Source organism: Rana temporaria, chromosome 3 (genome assembly GCF_905171775.1).
Source record: "Rana temporaria chromosome 3, aRanTem1.1, whole genome shotgun sequence".
In the NCBI taxonomy this organism is placed as follows: domain Eukaryota; kingdom Metazoa; phylum Chordata; class Amphibia; order Anura; family Ranidae; genus Rana; species Rana temporaria.
This window is the reverse complement of record NC_053491.1, coordinates 143,591,264-143,613,420: the sequence shown is the minus strand read 5'-3', so window position 1 is coordinate 143,613,420 and position 22,157 is coordinate 143,591,264. Positions and strand designations below refer to the sequence as shown.

The following is a 22,157-nucleotide window of genomic DNA, read 5'->3' as shown; positions in this document are numbered from 1 at the left end:
TCTTCTATTTTACCCATAGGTAAGAGTACTGAGATTCAGTTCTTTGGTTCTCTTTCCTTATTTTAATCAATTACCATTGATTATTAACTCTTTATTCTTTTTAGGTACCCTTACTGTATTGCCCGCTCCCAATGAGTGAAATAAGTCCACGAAACGCATCGAGACCCTCTTTTTGCTGATATCATGTCACGGCAGTCATGTACCTATTATGGGGTTTGATGTGTTTGAATCATCAATGAATTTTACATTACTATTTTTTTCTGAGCTTATTGCTGGTTCATCAATTATCATGTATAACAGTGTTTTTACTACGTTACCAATGATATTATTTGATTACCAATCATGTGATATTTTATGTACAGTATGTGATTACCAATTATGTTATATGCTATTCTCTGTACCATTCATTGATTGATTAGGGATGCCACCAATGCTCAATTATATTATTCAATAAATTATTATTTTTGCTTGATTCAATCTACCCATAACTTTTCACTCTTCCCTCTTCCAAAAGCATCGGTTAAAAACCTGTGCATGCACAGAATCAAGTTGACGCATGCTTAGAAGCATTGAACTTAATTTTTCTCAGGAAGTCGTTGTGTTTTACGTCACTGCGTTGGACTCGATCGGTTTTTTAACTGATGGGGTGTAGGCACATTAGACCATAAGTCCGCTTCATCAGTTAACCGATGAGAACGGTCCTTCGGACCGTTCTCATCGGATGGACCGACCGTGTGTATGCAGCCTTAAGGTTTGATGTATGTCTTCCTCTGCTTCAATTCCTCCCAAACTGCTAGAATCCTTCTAATCCCTCCTTTTCTTTTGTGTTCTGTGGCATCTCAAGAATGGTGTCCTGCATAAATTGGCCTTGAAAGGAAAGGAAGTCCTCCTCTTCCTCCTGCTGCTCTACCTCAAGTGCTCTGTCCATTGTGCCACGCAGAGTCTGTTCCAGTAGGTAAAAAAGAGGCATTGTGTCACTGATGCATGCATCACCATCCTTGTCACCTCCTGAATTGGTGACAGTACAGTGCATGCATCCTTTATCGGCAGCCATTGGTGTGGGGAAAAAAATCTGAGCTGTCCTGAACCTGCCCTTGTGCCATACTCACACAGGTATTCGTTAACGGCCCTCTGCTGCATGAGAAGTTGCTGCAGCAGTGCCAAAGTTGAGTTCCACCTGGTGGGCATGTGACAAATGCGGTTTATGGGCAGGTAAAATTCCAGCTGAATTTATGCCAACCGAACACGTGCTGTCTATGGCTGCCTGAAATGGCTACAGACTCTTCTGGTTTGCTTTAGAAGCTCTTGTAAACCTGGGTACATCTTTAAGAAATAGTGCACCATCAAATCGAGGACATGTGCCAGACATGGCACATGTGTCAACTTTCCCAGTCGAGGGCAGACAGAAGGTTAGGGCCATTATCGACACCACCATTCCTGTCTCAAACTTCAATGGCATAAACCACCTCTGGGCCTGCCCCTGCAGAGCTGAAATAATCTCTGCTACGGTGTGGCTTCTGTCCCCTAGATAGACCAGCTGAAGCACTTCATGGCATCTTTTAGCCTGAGTAATTGAATGGCCCCTTGGGAAAACAAGCTCCAGCTCTGAGCCCTGTCCTGCATTCTTCCTAGTTACCCAGTGTACTGTGAACAAAATATATTGTCCCTGACAATGCTTGTTAGATCACATGTCAGCAGTAATGTGGACCTTGCTACTGACTGCCTTGCCCAATGATGCCAAAACGTTACCTTCAATGTGTTGATATAGAGATGCAGTGGCCTTACATGCAAAGAAAAAGCAACTGTGAACCTGCCATTGTGGTACAGTAGGGGGCAGAATCCACAAGACTGAAAGGCAGGAGTTGTAAATCCAGCAACTTTGACAAGCTGGAATTTAGACACTGGGCATGTGGGTGGCAAGGAGTGTATTTTTTTTATGCTGCAGCAGTTGGGGCAGAGAAATTTGCCTGCTATACTCTACAGCTGATGGTGTGCTGCTGGCAGACGTGTTGCAAGGACATGTGACATCCTTTGCTATGCCATCATAGTGAAGGCTGCTGAGAAGTCATGAGATATAGCAGGGTAGACATGAAAGGTGAGGAGTGAGGAGGAGAAGAAATGTGTCTCTTGTGTGTGGCTTTCAGGTGCTCTTGCCAATGGGTTGAGTGGTAGGAGGGTAAATCCCTTTTCAAGCATGAGGTACCCAAATGGCTGGTGTTTTGCCATGCTTGATCTGCTTGCAGCAGAAATTGCAAATTGCAACAGTGCAATCGGCTGCACGTGTGCTAAAAAGGCCCACACAGCTGAGCTGTGGGAAGTGGGCCGGAAGAAAAACAGCTCCACAATCTGATGAAATAGGGTGGCTGCGCTCTACTCCTCTATTATGTCTGCCCCTGGAGGACATCGTGCCTTGTTGAGGTTGTTTCTCCCCCTCATTTTCCTCCTATGTTCTATCTGACACCCAGGTTGCATTAGTGACCAACTTGGCAGCAGCTGGGGGAACATGACTGACAATTTGTTGTTTATCATTGTTCTTCCCTCTCTGTAGGCTCATGTTACTCCCTTCCTGTACCTCAGAACCAACATCAGCATCAAATAATGTCTGTGCATCCTCAATAAGCAAGTGGCTGTTCAAATGATTCAGCTGACTCCTCCATGCATGATGCTGGGGCTATGGCAGGAGAAGCTGTGGACAAGGAGACAGAATAAGCCACTCTGGTAGCTGCGGTGGACTGTGCACTAGTGTCAGCTTGGGTCATAGAGGATGAGGATGGTTTAGTAAGCCATTCCAGCACCTCTTTTGCATGCTGTGGCACTGGCAACATCACTAAGCATAGATGAATGTGCCCTGTCTGAGGAGAATTACGTCCAACTTTGCCTGTGAACACTGACACTGCTGGCACCCTCATAGTGGCATTCATGGGAACGTCTGACTCTCCTTATTGGCCTTCCAGACATGATAGACATGATAAGGGTGAAATGTGTGATTGGATGCACTTTATTGAATGAAAAGTGGGGTTTGGTGCGCTTCAAATTGAGGACTGATGCTGGCAGAAATGTAAAATCTGTAAAGAAAAAAAAAGGAGAACAACAGCATTGCAGTCAGAAAAGCTGCGGCTGACAATTTGAAAAAAAGGGGGATGGCAGGGGACAAAAAAAAAAAGAAAAAAAAAAAAAAGAAAACAGCGGTCAGGTGCATGACTTCATCTAAATATGGCCCTAGAATGCACTGTGCAGCCGAGCACCCCCGGGGGTGTCTGTGACACCAGGATCTATATGGAAAAGTTAGTTTGATGTTAGTGTGAGGAATAGAATGGAGGGGGGCAGCATGGGAGGGGAAAGGGTGGCAGAGAAGTGAACTGGGAGCCGTGCCAAACTATTGTGGGGTATGGATAGCCTGAAAGTGGTGGCAAGAAGGGGTAAGTGGTGGTGGAGACTGGCTGACGGGGCTGGTTATGGGGAGGGGGGGTAGGCGAGAATGGAGGGAACTGCAGGGGATGAAGCAGTGGAGGCCCGTCCATAGGGGGCGCCTGGGCGCCGCCCCCCCAAGGCTGCAAAAAAAAAAAAAGAAAAAATGAAAAAAAAAAAAAGGTCCCTTTAAATTTTTTTTATTTTTTTTAAAGTTCTTTAACCTCCCTGGCGGTATGATTCTGTCTGGAATTACGTACCAAAAGCGGTACAATTATTTGCAAGGAAATTTGGTGTTTTATACTGTAGGCCTGTAATTCTTAGGAATAACTCACTTAAATCTGACCAAACAAGAATCTAATAGGCATCCCGGGTATGACATTTTTTTTAAAACAAAATGATAAATTATAATAAAATAAATAATTATAAATAATTATAACAAATAATAATATAATTCTAATAAAAATTATTCAATAATGTAATCAAATCAAAATCACTGAAATTTTCTCAGTTGCAAAATTGTCGCTGTCATTATTTATTTTTTTTTATGACGAATTTCCCCACAAATCGCTATTGCACAATTCTGCAAGTGATTATAAATTATTATCGCTGTTTTTTAGCTGATCTAAAACCATTTTTGACATAAAGGGACACTTTTGGTTGCTATGGACAATCTACAGTTTGCAGGGAGAAAGAAAGGTTTTTATTATATAAAATGACATGTAGGACACTGGGCAGACCACTAGGGACAAGGGGGGTGTGTATTTTTTACATACAGTACTGTAATCTATAGGATTACAGTATACTGTATGTATAGTGTTTGTTTATGTTTTTGAATTTGGCGCCGTTCTCCGCTCCCGTGCGTCGTAACGTCGCAGGGAACGGAGATCGGCGGCACAGGAGGACGCTGTGTGAATCGAGCGAGGTCCCGCTCGCTCACACAGCGCGGTGACATCGCTGGATCCAGGACAAGGTAAGCCAGCGCACGCTGCAGGCTCTGCATAGCTTACCCCGAGCGTGACTCGGGGATACCGATCGCAGCAGAAAAAATCCACCCCGAGTCACGCTCGGGGATACCGCCAGGAGGGTTAAGTTTACTCTGCTAGGGCGCTGGCCCCAGTGAACTATGGGAGCGTTCATGTCACTGCAATCCCGTGATTGTAGGCGAGACGCTACATTTGCAGGGTTTTGTGTTGATCCGAGGCGCAGAGCTAATAGCCCCAGCACTCTCATTGGTCAGACTTCTGCCTGTCTTTGTGTCTGACCATTAGCAATCGCTGTAGGACTTGGGAGGTGCTTCCCCCCCAGCAGCTGTCTTACTTTCACTTTCTGTTCTAGTGAAGTCAGGAAGACTGTAGCTGGAGGGACTATTTATTTTTTCCTTTCTGCTCCTATGTGGATGTACACTGGCTGCATTCGAAGTACTAGGCTCACACTGCCTGCCTCCTTTAGCCGGTAAGTGCTGAGGCAATCAGCAGGAGAAGAAGCAGTCCTCCATCCATCTCCATGTGACAGCCAGCAGTGCACACTGAAAACAGAGAAGGTACAGTACTCGGAGGGTCAGGACTGGGGGAGGGGGAGAAGTAAATGTTTCACTGACTCCTGATAACAGCTCACTGCACACTAGGCTCAGCCTTATATATTGCAGGAGATAACGTTCTTCCCCTGTGACAGGTTACCCTCAGACTGCTGCTATCTCACTGTTTATTGAACTTGTCTCCAGTTACAGAGTTATACTGTCCCAGCAGTAAATGAGGCTGAGCCTGAGTGTGCAGTGAATGACGTGAGGACAGAGGTTAACTCTTTACTTCCCTGCATTTGTTTTGTTGGTTTCTCTGATTACCTACTGGAGGTAGGGTATGAGCCCAGGTTCAGACTACTGCGATCTAAGACATGGCATGTGATTTGCACCCGCACTTCGGTGCGAATCGCATGCAATGTCAGTGAGATGTGAGTTCAGCCATACAGTTGTTTGGCTGAACTCGCATTAGATTCGCAGGGAAAAAAAGTGCAGGGACTTATTTTCCCCCCACACTGAAATTGGATCGCATGGGTGTTCTCACCTATGCGATGCGATTTCTGTGTGACTTCACAGTTCACACTGCGATCTGTGAACCGATCTGGGGGTGCCATTAACATTGTAATGACACCCGCAGCTGTTCGCAGAGGGCAGTGTGAACTGCCAGCAGGAGAGATGCGATGCGGGAACCAACGCTGAAATCGCACTGGTTCCCGCATCACAATCAGTGAACCCAGGCTAAAGGGGAAGGATCATCTCATAAAACCAGGGCTGGTGCTCCATGCTACTAGATTAGAAGCATCCACTATTTTAGAATTCAACTGTTTGTTAAACCTGGGTGTATTACAAGGATGAGGATGATGATGACAGGTGTATTATAGAATGATGAGGATCGGTGTATTATACAATGATGAGGATAAAGATGACGGGTGTATTATACAATGATGAGGAGTATGATGATGATAATGATGAGGAGTATGATGATGATAATGATGGGTGTATAATATGGGGATGACGATGATGGGTGTATTATACAATGACTGGAGCATCAGGGTGTCAGACAGTGTTATTGAGTGTGCCACATCATGTCTCGTTGGCTGCTTTGCAATACATGCTTTTGGGGATTTCTGCCATGCCATGTGCTGACTATGTTACACTACATAATAGTCACAAATTGTGAGTACATCTGTCCTGTAATGTATACAGCTATATACACCCATCTGTATATAGAGACCATCCTCCATCATCACTGACTGCAGATATACATCATTATTATTGTATTTATTTTATTTCAGGTACTTCTATAGCGCTGTCAATTTACGCAGCACTTTACATATACATTGTACAGTCACATTAGTCACTACCCTCAAGGAGCTTACAACCTAAGGTCCCTAACACAAATTCATACACATACTGGGGCCAATTTAGACAGGATCCAATTAACCTCCCAGCATGTCCTGTTACTGTATACATAGCTGTATACAGGACAGATGATGTATATCTGCAGTCAGTGATGATGGAGGAAGGTCTCTATATACAGGAAGGAAGGTTGGTGTATATAGCTAGCTGTATACAGGACAGATGATGTATACCTTCATACCCTGATCTGTGTTATGCTGAGCTATATACCCTGATCTGTGAGGCTGAGCTGTATATTCTGTCCTGTGATGCTAGGGCTGTATACTCTGTCCTGTGATGCTAGGGCTGTATACTCTGTCCTGTGATGCTAGACCTGTATACTCTGTCCTGTGATGCTAGAGCTGTATACTCTGTCCTGTGATGCTAGAGCTGTATACTCTGTCCTGTGATGCTAGAGCTGTATACTCTGTCCTGTGATGCTAGGGCTGTATACACTGTCCTGTGATGCTAGGGCTGTATACTCCTGACACTATGGGTGGAATACAGGGGATGGTGTGGGTGGAGTATGTAAGGGGTGGGGCTTATGGGAAGTGGGATGGGTCACAAATTAAGGGCGGAGTCTTGCGCCCCCCATCCTAAAACCTTTACCAGCCGCCACTGGGATGAAGAAGCAGCTGCGGGAGGTGCTGGCCATGGCTGGTAGTTTGCTGGCTAGATAGAAGTGTGAGAGAGGAGGGTAGAGTGGGAGGGAGAGGGGAACTCGGGGGGAACTGGTGGAAGATGGATGGGGATAAGGTCCGTGGCAAATGGAGAGGGGAGAGCTTGATGAGAGTGGGATGAGCCTGGGGGGGGGGGGCAGAACAGCTGCAGAGCTGGACATCAGAGAGCGCTGACATCCGGATGGGGAGCGAATTGTCAGACGAGCCTGCTGGCTTTGTGGAAGTGTGAGAGATTGATGGACAGAACCAACAATGGATGGCGCACCCGGAAATGACAGCTGCCATCAAGGCTCGTCACCCCCGGCTGGGGGAAATGCCAGAAGTGGGCGGAAGTGCTCCACTAAATCTGGAGGTATCAGATTAAGCATTGGAGCATTTGCACGAGTATTTGCACGGAGGTTAAGGTGGCAAGATATAGGCAGTGATTGGATGTGGGGGCTGTAGAAGAGGTCTAGGAGTTAAACTCAGCATCTTGGCATGTGTGGAGGAACCAGTGGTTATGCCGTTGATCTCAATGCTAAAGTCATGGGGAGTGGATCAGGGAGGAGGAAATATTACAAGTTCAGTTTTAGAAAGATTGAGTTTGAGGAAGTGGCGTGGCATCTATACTGATATGTCGTTTAGTAAGTTTGTGATACATGAGGAGATTCACTGGGTGAGTTGAAGAGTCGAGCGATAGGTCTGAGTGTTGTCAGCATAGAGGTGGTATTAAAATCCACAGGAGGTTATCATCTGGCCCAGGCAAGAGGTATATAGAGAGAATAGGAGGAGCCCAAGGGCACAGACTTTTGGTACCCCAACAGAAAGAGGAGGAAGAAGAGAGGAGGAGATGGTTTTGTATGTGACACTGAAAGTGCACTGAGAAAAGTATGGAAGAGAACCAGGAAAGAGCAGAATCATGGAGGCCAAGGGAGTGGAGTTTGTTGAGGAGGAGTGGGTGGTCAACTGTGTGAAAGGTAGCAGAAAGATCCAAGAGTATGAGTATGGAGTACTGGCCATTGGTTTTAGCAATTAGTAGGTCGTTGGTGAGTTTTAAGTTATGGACAGACCAATGTTTCAATGAATTTTATAATTTTTAGTATTAAGTATTTAGGAAATATAATCTATTGCTAATATAGATAACTCAACATACTTTCAGAGTTGTATTTGCATTTTATTGTGGCAGCCATATCAGCCACAGAGGTGTATACAAACTGGTCTTCTAGGTTGTACCTAGCAAAAGTGGCATTGCATATATTTTAAACCTGGAATCCAGCCTAGGATGTTTCTCTCACCACGAAGCTTCACTTCCACATTCAGCTCTTGTACTAATACAAGTGGTCATCAATTTACTGTTGCATGTAAGCTCACAGTCTATTTGTTTTATGTAGCTCCCTGTACACAACACCTCAAAAATAATGTAAGGTTCTCCCAATAATTCATACCAGACTTATATCCTAGATACATACAGTTGTATACATGATTATTCATTCACACACAAAAAAAAACAAAAAACGTATAAACCGATAATGTAAACACTCCAGACATTTAAAAAAAGGCTTTTATTAAAAAAAAAACACACTGACATGTCCACTCCTGACAGACTGCTCACCACAATTAACAGGTGCAGTTAAACAAAGGGGTGGGGTATTGTCATTTCATTGCCAATTATGGATACAACCATATTTGGTCAGTTATATCAGTGATGTCATGGGGGATCCCAGTTGATATCATTAACCAAATATTGTCATGTCTATATTTAGTCAATGACCTCGCCCCTTAAATTACAAGTAGTTGTGGGGTCAGGAGCTGTCATTCAATGTGAACAGTTAATTGAGCTGACTTTTCAGTGGCTCAGCATGTTAATTATTCGGTGGGTCAGTGGGCATCGTTCATTGTGATTGATGTGGATCTACATCTCCACCAGTAAACCTTTAACCAGTTTTTCTTGAACAGTGCTATGAGAGGGACCCATCAGGGTTCAATCTTTATAGTCTGCCTGCAGAAAACTACAGGAGGGGTCGGAGACAAGAACCACGACCTGGCATAAGAAGAAAGAGCAGTAGTGACTGGTCTTTATTACAGGAAGTTTCTGCACAGAGGCAATGTTGCACACTGGGTTGTGGCACAGATCTGGGAAAATTACACAAAGTACACCAAGAATACACATGGCTCTTTTATTTAGACCCTATTTACGTATCCAGGTGTTCAGGTTTATGAGGTAAAAGGTACTGGGAGCAATATTAGTGCTAAATATAATATATGAATATATGAGATATAAATATATAATATAGTGAGTGCTATGTGTATATATTTTTCAAACTAACCAGATCCTAAACAAATAAGATAACCTCATATTTGTGTAATCATAAATAAATAAATGAACAATCCACAAAAAAACAGCGTGCAAACCCACTTATTAACCAATAATGAGTACGTCACTAGAAACTGTGCAAAGTAACTGTATATGAGAATTACAAGTGAAATAAAGTGCTGCATGCAAATTTCAGTCCATGAAAAAAAAAAAAAATATTCCTCCTATATGATTAGGGCCAAATGGACAATGTAGTGTTCCACCTTCACCAACCGTTGATGTGCACACCCAAAGTGATCAATAGTTAGATGGCCTCTTACCAAATGAAGTTGACCCTTTTTTGGTATGAAAAAGAGGTCAAATGCGCTGTGTCAGGTTAAACCTGGTTGATTGGATGGATCGATGCACCTCTCTCCCCTATTAGCAGAATGCTCCCATGCAGATATGTAAAAATGAATTTGATGCCAATATAGTGTAATATTGTTTAATAAAAGGGTTACATAAAAAGGCCAAGTGGCTTCTTACTTTTAAAAGTGCCCCGAACCTGGCACTGAGGCTTGCTCGCGTGTCTAGGTGGATGGAGGTCTTGACTTTCTGCCTGTAGTAGCGTGCGTTCCACCTTGCTGACGCCTCAGACCAGCGGGACCGGAAGTTACGATTGGTGCGTGCATGACCAGGTACCACCTCGACGTACGTTTTGTATTCTACGTCTTCAGGAAGCGTACCCTGCCACGCACTGATAGGTCTTTAAATATGTCAATCAATTTAGGCTATGGGGAGGGGATTAATGACAGCCTCTGTCCCGGTTTCAGCGCCTATGCCGTATATACAACAATAGCTCCGCATATCTTATTCACACAACCCGGAACAGTCCATGATCGTGTGTCACATTGTATAAAGATTAAATTCCTCAAGTTTTTGCAATCTAGGATGACATTGGAGCTTGCTATAATCACTGAACAAGATTATAATTATAATATATATTAAGAATATTTAATTCAATGTAATTAGTGAATAAATATAAAATATAAAAATATAAAAATGTATGTATTAAAAAATCTTTATATAAGAAAAACTTTACATACAAAAAAATATATTTTATAAAAAAAACCCCTAGGATTACATTTATATATTGGAAAGCAATTTAAATCTAATTCTATGTTGAGGCCCTGTGGCTGCATAGTCCTCAACCGATGTATCCACTGTGTTTCATTTTGGGAAACAGCCCTGATCAAGTCAGTGCCCCTCCAATGGTTGGTGACCTTATCAATCCCATAGAAGATCAATTTACTGGGGTCTTTTTCATGACATTGGGCAAAATGCCTGGAAACACTGTGGTTGGGAAAACCTTTGATGATATTGGCCACATGTTCGTTTATTCTAACCCTTCGTTCTCATGTGGTTCGTCCCACATATTGTAAGGAACATGGACATTCCAATACATATGTGACGTATTTTGAACAACAGGTAATGAGGGGCTTGATTAAATAGTTGCATTGTGTCATATTTGATTTAAATTTGCTAATTTTCTTAGACTTTCTGGTGGTAGTTTTGCAAGATCTACACCTCGGGCAATAATGGAATCCTGACCCATCCAAAAAATTTAGTGGTTTCTCTGGAGGGTCCGGAACATTGGGTGCGATTAGATTCCTCAATCCCGGTGCCCTCCTATAAATGAACTTAGGCATAAGAGGTAAAACAGTAGCTAAATCACTGTCCTTCAATAGGATAGGCCAGTGTTTTTTGAATATTTTTTCTATACTTCTATACTGTCTGTGGAACCCTGACAAAAATGCTACATCCCCTGAAAATTGGGGTTTCTTTTTGGAGATCAAAAGTGCTTCCCTATCCATATTGGAAACTTAATTTAATGTTTTGTTTAACACTTGTGTAAAATATCCTTTTTCCTTGAATTTCTCAGTTAAAATGGCAGCCTGGGATTCAAAGTCAGTCTGATTGTCACAATTGTGGCAGATTCGCATATACTGGCCCTTAGGGATAGCCCCCAGCCATTGTGGGTGATGGCAACTATTTATGGGCACAAAGGCATTCCTATCCGGAGTTTTGAAGAACGTCCTCGTGCTCACTTTACCACCATTTGTTACCAGGGTCAGATCCAGATAATTGATAGAAACCAAACTGGACTCTGCTGTGAACTTAAGCCCATATTGGTTAATATTCAACCCCTGGAGAAAAATTTCCAATGTAGACCATGACCCCTCCCATAGGAGGATAATGTCATCGATATATCTTTTGTAATATATCAGGGACACATGGTTATCTTGATATATGGTTTCCCCTTCCCACTTATTGAGTACCAGGTTTGCTACACTGGGGGCATATCTAGCCCCCATAGCCACGCCCCTAGTTTGATTATAGAATTTTCCCTGGGACAAAAGTAATTATTTCCCATGGCCTGTTTGAGTCTGTCTACCAGAAATTTAATTTGGACTTCTTGCAGCTTGGATTCCGCCCCTAGTGCCATAGTCACAGCCTCAATAGCATCTTCCCGTTTTATATTGGTATAGAGCAGGCGAGGGCAAACTCGACCCTCCAGCTGTTTTGAAACTACAAGTCCCATGAGACATTGCAAGACCCTGACAATCACAGGCATGACTCCTGGAGGCAGAGGCATGATGGGATTTGCAGTTTCACCACAGCTGGAGGGCCGAGATTGCCCATCCCTGGTATAGAGGGACTCAACATCAACCGTAACTAACCACGTAGCTTCGGTAACTTCTAAAGATGATATAGATTTAATAAGCTCCCTACTGTCTTTTAAATAAGATCTCCCCTGTGTGACCAGTGGTTGAAGAAAGATATCAAGATATTCTCCCACCCTAGAATACAGTGATCAAATCCCACTGATGATGGGTCGGCCTGGGGGATTAATTTTGTTTTTATGGACCTTTGGGACTATGTAACGTGGTACTCTTGGGACTAGGTAAAGAGCTTCCTTTTTGTCTAGTATAGATTTAGCAGCCCCCTCATTGATCCACAACGTAAGTTCAACGTAAGTTCCGCTTTTAATTTAACCAAAGGATCCCCACGTAGTAATTTATAGGTAGCAGTATCATCCAATAAATGTTGGATTTCTCCATAATAATTTTCCTTGGAGAGCACTACCACTCCTCCCCCTTTGTCCGCGGGGCGTATTACTATATTTTTGTTTTTCTCCAATTTTTTGATTCCTTCCATTATTGTACAGTTAGTTCTAGTCTGTTTTACCTCTGTTTCTTTTATTTCTTCCTGTATCATTTGTTTGAAGACCTCAACATGATGATGTGTCCCTTTCTTGAGATTAAATACTGAATTATTTTTAAACCACTGTGTTGGTAGCTATTACTTACTGGTGTTGATATGCTGGTTGTTTGATGAGAGAAATGTTTTTAAATATTGAGTTTCCTCACATATTTTTCTACATTTATGAATAGTTCCAATTTATTGATGTTCTTATCTGGGGCAAACTTCATGCCCTGTGATAACACTCCCAACTCTGCCTCAAAAAATTCAACCCATGCCAAGTTAAATAGGACTTCGCTTAATTGTCTCAGGGTCTTTTTCTTCCTGGTTCCCCCTCTTCTACCTCTTTTTCTGAGTTTACTTTCTGATATTGTGTTGGGGTAGATGGAATTTTGTAGGGCTCTTTCCACCCCCTCCATTTTCCCCCCTGTTGTTGATTATTGGATTGTTGGGTGGGTCTCCCCCTGAAATTCCCTCTGAAATGTCCTCGTGGTGGCCTAGGTACATAATAATTAGGACCGGCATTATAATACTGATAGTCATAATCCACCAGTCGGTTATCCAATTGAGCATATCTATTGTAATTAGAAGCTCCATATGGAACTGGATAATAATCATTATGCGGTAGATGGTTCCCATTATGAGGTGGGGAGGGGAGGACCCTTCCCTGACTGGTTACCATTGCCCTTGGGTTGGGCGTTTTTTTTTTTTAGGGGTATGGGTTTTATTTTTATTATTAAACTTGTTAGCTAATTGAGAGACTACATTGTGTACCTCCATATCTCTCTCCACCGATGACTCTTTAGAGCTTGCAGGATCAAACTCCGTTTGCCACTTGTATACCTTTTGCTCCTCATAGTCTTTAATATCCCTTTGATATTTTTTAAGTTTTTAATATCCCTTTGATATTTTTTAAGTTTTTTATTTTTTATCTCTCCATCATATTTGGATAGATGAGTTTGAAGACTCTGGGCTCTATCCAAATATTCTTTGGTACCCATCATGGGTCCCATTTGTTCCCTGAGATCAGCTAAATTGGCTTCTAATAGTGCATTTTAGCTCTGTGTCTTCTAATCATTAGTTGCATGAGTTTTTGCTCGCACGCATTAAAGAACTGAAACCATTCATCAATGAGGGTAAGATCTTTTACTCCATCATTTGGATGTACATCCCACCTTAATCTCCTAGGAGTGAGGTTCCTACCAATGTATACCTCAAATGATGCTTTATCCCACCATAGTCAAATCTGTTTCTCCATATCGTACTGGAGTTGTTTAAATCCTCTTTCGAGGTCTAAATTGGGGCTAGGTGATTGTTGAAAAATATCTTCAATGTTGGTCTGACGACCTTGCATGAAGTTGAATTACATCCATGTCTGCGTAGATAATAAACCATAAAAGATTTCAAATAGTGAAAGAAAAGAGTATCTTGCGCCAAAAAATATAAATAGATTAATTTAAGCTGCTCCCCAAATAATCAAACCTTGATTATACGTATTGTTAAATAGTAAGAAGCCACTTGGCCTTTTTATGTACCCTTTTATTAAACAATATTACACTTTATTGGCATCATCTTCGTTTTTACATATCCGCATTGGGAGCCTTCTGCTAATAGGGGAGAGAGGTGCATCGATCTATCCAATCAAACAGGTTTAACCTGACACAACGCATTTGACCTCTTTTTCATACCAAAAAAGGGTCAACTTCATTTGGTAAGAGGCCATCTAACTATTGATCACTTAAAAAGGATCAACTTAATTTGGTAACTATTGATCACTTCGGGTGTGCACATCAACGGTTGGTGAAGGTGGAACGCTACATTGTCCATTTGGCCCTAATCATATAGGAGGAAGTGACTGAAATTTGCATGCAGCACTTTATTTCACTTGTAATTCTCATATACAGTTACTTTGCACAGTTTCTAGTGACATACTCATTATTGGTTAATGAGTGGGTTTGCACACAGTTTTTTTTGTGGATTGTTCATTTATATATTTATTTATTTATGATTACACAAATATGAGGTTATCTTATTTGTTTAGGAGCTGGTTAGTTTGAAAAATATATACACATAGCACTCACTATATTATATATTTATATCTCATATATTCATATATTATATTTAGCACTATTATTAGCGCCCCCACATTTAACAATACTTATAATCAAGCTTTGATTATTTGGGGAGCAGCTTACATTAATCTATGTATATTTTTTGGCGCAAGATACTCTTTTCTTTCACTGGGAGCAATTTATAGACCAAAATTGTAGACCTTCATCTGAGAATTCTAGTTGTCTAGCTGTTTCTGGGTCACTGATCTGAAACAAACAAGCTAAAGTAGCTAGAAAAGTCAGAGCCTTTTATCTGTAAAGTTGTTTGGCATTAGTGTAAATATTGAAGATACTGGATCATAATACCAGCCAGGTAAGCAACATTTAAACTTTTCCCAACATATTTCTATTTACACATTTTGTTCAAACCAGGCATCCACATTTTTTTTTTTTTTTTTCCCCCTTGCACGTCACTCGCCCAGGCAAAATGTCTTGCAAGGTCCTCCCTTTGCCTTCTGGGATATGTGCGTCACATATCCCAGTAGGCAAATTGCTTCCTGCAGAAAAGAGTAGGAGGACGGCCTAGTGCTGCATCATCAGGAGGCGTGCCGGCTGAAAGAGGAACAGCCAATGGTCCTTCCAATGAAGCCAAACAAGACCATAGCGGCACAGGACCAAGAGGTGGCGGAATACAACACTGGATCCTTAGGGTGGGTGAGTATCAGAAATGTGCCACCAGGACCACACGGTATGTGGGGAGGAGGAAAAAAAGGGGGGACAGTTGGGATAGGTGGCAATTGATCTTAGTAAATCGATTCTGTTTATATTTTACCATGCCTGAATAACAAAAGTCGTTGCTTCATAGAAGAAATATATTTGTCCAAATGCATTGTCAAACCCAATTATTAATATTACCAACATTTGCTTATTTGTATTTTTACTTCAGGAAGATGACGAACATACATTTGTGATTTCAAAGGATGGAAGTTTTAGAGATATGGACGTAGCGTACCACATGTCTGGTAAAATAAATATAGCTGAATAATTTGTAGTGCAAAATGTAAACTTTCCTGAAATTATTATTCCATATTACATTCAATGTTTGAAATTATGTTTCCTTTCAGAGTATTTATATGTTAAAAGACATTCTCATGGTATTTATGCCAACATAGTAGATGGAGTGGAACTCTTTGTACAATCCCTTCCTACAATGCAAGTCTACATCTCAATGCCATTTGAAAATACAGACAGGAATTCTCTAGGACTGAAGAAAGCAAAATCTAGAGTGGCTAGATCAGCAGTGCAGGGCGACCAATCAGATTCTAACCATAATTTCCTCCCAGCAGGTAAGCCTGATGATGGAACATATGCAGGAATTTTCTAAAGTCAACAGCTGTAATTTTTACTCTATACTCATACTACTGATGGGCCTAGATCAGGGGTAGGCAACCTGTTGAGCACAGTGTGCCGAAAAATGTTTTCATAAAAATTGAGCGTGCCGATTTTATAACAAAAAAATGTCAACTTCACTCTCAACTCTCAAGTTTCAAATTGAAACTCTTAGAGCCGGTTCACACAGGGGCAACACGACTTCCAGCATGACTTTGAGAGGCAACTTGGACACGACTTGAGTATGAATCATCAGGCAACTTACAAGGCAACTTCAAGTTGCCTTCAGGACAGTACAAGGCAACTTCAAGTCACCTCCAGGACAGGAGGCTTTCCAGTGGCCAATCCAACAACAATCCGCTCTGTGGGCGGGAGGGGGAGGGAGGGGTTTGCCTGAGAAATGTATGTTATCTTCCTGTATTGTTGCTTCAGTTAAGACAGTGATCAGACTTTAAAAACAACTTCCATTGAAATCAATGGGTACAAGTTGCCTACAAGTCAGATTGAAGTAGTACAGGAACCCTTTTCTGAAGTCGGAGCGTCTTGAGTAGTGTGTATTAAGACGGCTACATTCACTTCTATTGATTTTCTCAACCACGCGACTTGGGATGACTTGGGGCAACTTCAAGTCGGATCCCAGGTCGCCCCAGTGTGAACCGGTTCTTAATGTTTGAACTGATATTAGATGGTTTTGGGAAACTCGAAGAGAAAAACCTGCAGGAAAACTGAGTGTGTATGGGGATTTAATCACGAAAATTATTTTTTTATAAAGTAAATGTGTAAAATACAGTATTAGTAAGAAATTAACATCCTACACTCTCACGCCTCAGATCAGCCCCAATTCCTGCAACTCCAGTCCTCAGATCAGCTCCAATTCATGCACCTTCACACCTCAGATCACTGTCACCCATGCAAATCTCTCCCACCACTGTAACCCCCTGCTCATCTGCCCCACCACTGTAACCCCCTGTATATCTGTCCACCACTGTACCACCCTGCTCTTCTGCCCACCGCTGTAACCCCCCTTCTCATCTGCCCCACCAATGTTCCCCTTTTCTCATCTGCCCCACCAATGTTCCCCTTTTCTCATCTGCCCCACCACTGTACCTCCCAGGACATCTGCTCCACAGCTGTACCCCCATGCTCTTCTGTCTCACCTCTCAACCATGTTCTCATCTGTCCTAACACTGAACTTTTCTGCTCATCTGCCCCATCACTGTACCTCCTGCACATCTGTCCCACATCTGTTCCCCCTGCTCTTCTGCCCCACCACTGTAACCCCCTGCTCATGTGTTCCACTGATGTACATCCTTTCTCCTCTGTCCCATCTCTCTGTACCACCCTGCTCCTTTGCCCAACTGCTGTAACTCCCTGCTCATCTGTCCCACCAATGCACCTCCTTTATCCTCTGCCCCGCCGCTGTTCCCCCCTGTAAATCTGCCCCACCTCTGTACCCCCTGCTCTTCTGCCCAACCACTGTAACCCCCTGCTCATCTGTCCCACCAATGCCCCTCCTTTCATATATGCCCCAACACTGAACCCCCCTGCTCATCTTTCCCCCCACTGTTACTCCCTTCTCATCTGGCTCATCACTGTACCCCCCTTTTTTTTCTGTCCCACCACTGTAACTCCCTACTCATCTGTACCCTCTGCTCTTCTCCCCAACCACTGTAACCCCTGCACATCTGCCCCACCACTGTACTACCCTGCACTTCTGCCCCACAATCTGCCCCCCTGCTCATCTGTACCCCCTGCTCTTCTGCCCAACCACTGTAACCCCCAGCACATCTGCCCCACCACTGTACTACCGTGTACATCTGCCCCGCCACTGTAACCCCCTGCTCATCTGTACCCCCTGCTCTTCTGCCCAACCACTGTAACCCCCAGCACATCTGCCCCACCACTGTACTACCCTGTACATCTGTAACCTCCTGCTCATCTGTACCCCCTGCTCTTCTGCCAAACCACTGTAACCACCTACACATCTGCCCCACCACTGTACTACCCTGCACATCTGCCCCACCTCTGTACCCCCCTGCTCATCTGTCCCACCAATGTACCTCCTTTCACATCTGCCTCAACACTGAACCCCCCTGCTCATCTTTCCCACCACTGTTACTCCCTTCTCATCTGGCCCATCACTGTACCCCCCTGTTTTTCTGTCCCACCACTGTAACCCCCTTCTCATCCCTCCCAACACTGTACCTCCTGCACATCTGCCCCAACACTGTACCCCCTTGCTCTTCTGTCCCACCACTGTAACCACCCTGCTCATCTGCCCCATCAATGTACCCCTTTTCTTATCTGCCCCACCACTGTACTTCCCTGCACATCTGCTCCACCGCCGTATCACCATGCTCTTCTGTCTCACTACTGAATCACCTTCTCATCTGTCCTAACACTGAACCCATCTGCTCATCTACCCCACCACTGTAACCCGCTTTCTCATCTGCCCCCGCCAATGTACCTCCTGCACATCTGTCTCACCTCTGTACCCCCCTGCTCTTTTGCCCCACCTCTGTTCCCCCTGATCTCCTGCCCCACCACTATAACCTCCTGCTCATTTGTCCTACCAATGCACCTCTTTTCACATCTGCCCCACTGCTCTATCCCCCTGCTTTTCTGTCCCACCATTGAACCCCCTTCTCATCTTCCAACACTGAACCCCTCTGCTTATCTGTCCTACCACTGTAACCCCCTGCTCATCTTCCCCATCACTCTACCCCTCTGCTCTTCTGTCCCACTGCTGAACCCCCTGCTCATCTCTTCCACCCCTGTACCCCCCTGCACATCTGCCCCACCACTGTACTATTCTACTCTTCTACTGCACCGCTGTACCCTCTTCTCATCTATGATATGTGTGATATGCAGAGTGGTGAAAGGAAGCAGAGATGAGACACATCTACCTGTCCTGGCACACTTATCCTGCTGATCCACCTCTCGCATCCAGCCCACGTGCTTGTATGTGATGTATGTGATGTCACATACAAACATCTGGAATGGATTCACAATGATGAGCGCAGGTCTGGGGCATTTTCTGAAAGCAGTGGGCCTGTGTGCAGGATCATAAGTTGGGCCCCCGCAGCTAAAAAAAAGTGCAGCGCTCTGTGCTAAAGGTTGGGTGTGATTTTCATTGTGCTGAATACTGGCTGTGTCTTAAAGGGACACAGAGTGCAGGGGTTCAGTAGTAAGTGATGCAAAGGTTCAGGAATAATTTCAACAAAGTTCTCAGAAGCTCAACAGTAATTCCACAAACTATCACCTGATTGTGGTTTTCTCAATCACAGTGAAATCCCTTCTTTCTGATATTGATAGTGGCAACCAAGCAAGTAATCTTCCTCCAGATGTTGGATGGGGCTAGCAGGTCTGTGATTGGCTTTAGTATTGGCCAATCACAGTCATCCTCCTCCTGGAAACAGGGACGGCCCCCATAGCAGAACTGCACCCAATCTCTTCCCAATTACGCAGCTACAGCAAAGTTAGAGAACCAAACAATGTTTCCCATCCTTTACAATGTGTGGGGGCACAGTGCCTCCCTCTCAGTGTGCAGGTGCGGCGTGGGGAATTCTGAAATTGGAATGCATTAGTGTCTCACTGCGCTACTCTGCTGATGGGGAGGGAGTCAAGTGCTGGCAAAAAAGGCTTTGTGCGCGGCTCATGGCACCAGTGCCGGGGGTTGCCTACCTCTGGCCTAGATGAATCTGGATATTTATCCAAATTAGTTACAATTATTAAACAGTAGCACATTTACTCACAGTATTAAGGAGGACTATGTCTTCTGGATACAGTTGATGTGACAGAAAAAATAATGCATTTTTTCACTAGGACTCTGCAGGTGGCTTAGGACACAGATAGTAGACCTTGGTTACTAGCCATAATGTAAACCCAGTTACTATTAATTTCATATCAAAAGTTGTTTTAAATTTTTCTGAATGTGCAGCTTTTGTTTAGACACTTTGGGCCAGATTCTCAAAAGAATTACGCCGGTGTATCTACAGATACACCGGCGTAATTCGAAAATCCCGCCGGCGTATCATTGTTTTGTATTCTCAAAACAAGATACGCCAGAATTAGGCTAGGATCCGACTGGTGTAAGTCACTTACACCGTCGGATCCTAAATGCAATACTACGCTGGCCGCTAGGTGGCTTTTACATCAATTTCAGCGTCGCATATGCAAATGAGCCGAATACGCCGATTCCCGAAAGTTTTTGCGCCGCTTCACCGTAGTTTACGTCGTTTCCGTAAGCGTAAGGTTACCCCTGCTATATGAGGAGTAACCTTACGTCGGTCCGCCGTATGCCATGTTAAGTATGGCCGTCGGGACAGCGCCGGGTTTTTCCGTCGTTTACGTAACTCGTCGCGAATAGGGCTGTGCGAATTACGTTCACGTCGCAACCAATGTATTTGCGGCATACTACGGAGCATGCGCAGTGGCCTACGTTTAAGGCCGGCGCATGCACAGTTCATTCGGCACGGGGGCGCGCTTAATTTAAATACAAGCCGCCCCCTTTGATTTACGCGGGGATACGCCGGGCCATTTAGACTACGCCGCAGCAAATTACGGAGCAAGTGCTTGGAGAATACGGCACTTGCTCCAGTAAGTTGCGGCGGCGTAATGTTAATGGCATACGCTACGCCCCGCTCGTAGATGCGCTGATCTACGAGAATCTGGCCCTTTGTGTTATAGGGTGACAACTGCAGTACAGTATCTCACAAGAGTGAGTACACTACTCACATTTTTGTAAATATTTTATTATATATTTTAATGTGACAACACTAAAGAAATGACACTTTGCTACAATGTAAAGTAATGAGTGTACAGCTTGTATAACAGTGTAAATTTGCTGTCCCCTCAAAATGACTCAACACACAGCCATTAATGTCTAAACCGCTGGCAACAGATGTGAGTACACCATAAAGTGAAAATTTCCAATCTGGGCCCAAAGTGTCAATATTTTGTGTGGCCTCCATTATTTTGCAGTACTGCCTTAACCCCCTTGGGCATGGAGTTCACCAGAGCTTCAAGGATTGCCACTGGAGTCCTCTTCCACTCCTCCATGACGACATCATGGAGCTGGTGCATGCTAGAGACCTTGCACTCCTCCACCTTCCATTTGAAGATGCTCAATAGGGTTTAGGTCTGGCGACATGCTTGGCCAGTCCATCACCTTTACCCTCAGCTTCTTTAGCAAAGCAGTTGTCGTTCTTGGAGGTTTGTTTGGGGTCGTTATCATGTTGAAATACTGGCCTGGTGCCCAGTCTCCGAAGGGAAGAGATCATCCTCTGCTTCAGAATGTCACAGTACATGTTGGCTTTTATGGTTCCCTCAATGAGCTGTAGCTCCCCAGTGCTGGCAGCACTCATGCATCCCCAGACCATGACACTCCCACCACCATGCCAAACTGTAGGCAAGACACACTTATCTTTGTACTCCAAAGAAAAAAGAAAAAAAAATATTGCGCCAATCTTAAAGAAAAGCAAATGCAAGCTGCCAAACACAACAAACTGACTAGTTTTGTAAAAGATAAAAAAGTAATAAGTGTGGCGTATTGCTGTAACAGAGAGAAAAAAATGTTTATGATAATACCCTCCCTTATAACAGCATCAAGGACCTCATAGGGTGTATCCCTTATGCCGCGTACACACGATCGTTTCTCGGCATGAAATGTAATTTTTCAGCATGTCCAAAAAACAAAGTTTTTCCAACTTCATCATTAAAAACTATGTTGCCCACACACCATCGTTTTTGAAAAATTATGAACAAAGCGCGGTGACGTACAACACGTACGACGGCACTCTAAAGGGGAAGTTTTATTCGCCTTTGGGCTGCTTTTAGCTGATTCCTTGTTAGTAAAAGACGATTCGCGCTTTTTTGTCTGTTACAGCGTGATGAATGTGCTTACTCCATTATGATTGGTAGTTTTAGCAGAACGAGCGCTCCCGTCTCATAACTTGCTTCTGGGCATGCGCGGGTTTAAAACGTCGTTTTTGTGCACACACGATAATTTTTTACAACACGAAAAACAACATTTTAAAAAACGACATGAAAAAATGCAGCATGTTAGAATTTTTTTTTTTGTTTTTCAGAAGCCGAAAAACAATGTGAAGCCCACACACAATCATTTTAAATGACGTTTTAAAAAACGTTGTTTTTTTTCATGACGGAAAATGATT

The 22,157-nt window shown here is 43.5% G+C and overlaps 1 protein-coding gene across 50 annotated transcripts in view; it reads left to right on the top strand.

Moving 5' to 3' along the window:
* LOC120931788 (mucin-19-like) overlaps positions 1-22,157 on the top strand; it is a 584,870-nt gene that overhangs the window by 140,613 nt on the left and 422,100 nt on the right. For all 50 annotated transcript variants that reach the window (XM_040343605.1, XM_040343590.1, XM_040343599.1 and 47 more), the window contains 2 exons: positions 15,539-15,614; positions 15,717-15,938. In XM_040343605.1, coding sequence (XP_040199539.1) covers positions 15,539-15,614; positions 15,717-15,938 — 298 coding nt within the window. The remainder of the gene's footprint in view (positions 1-15,538; positions 15,615-15,716; positions 15,939-22,157) is intronic.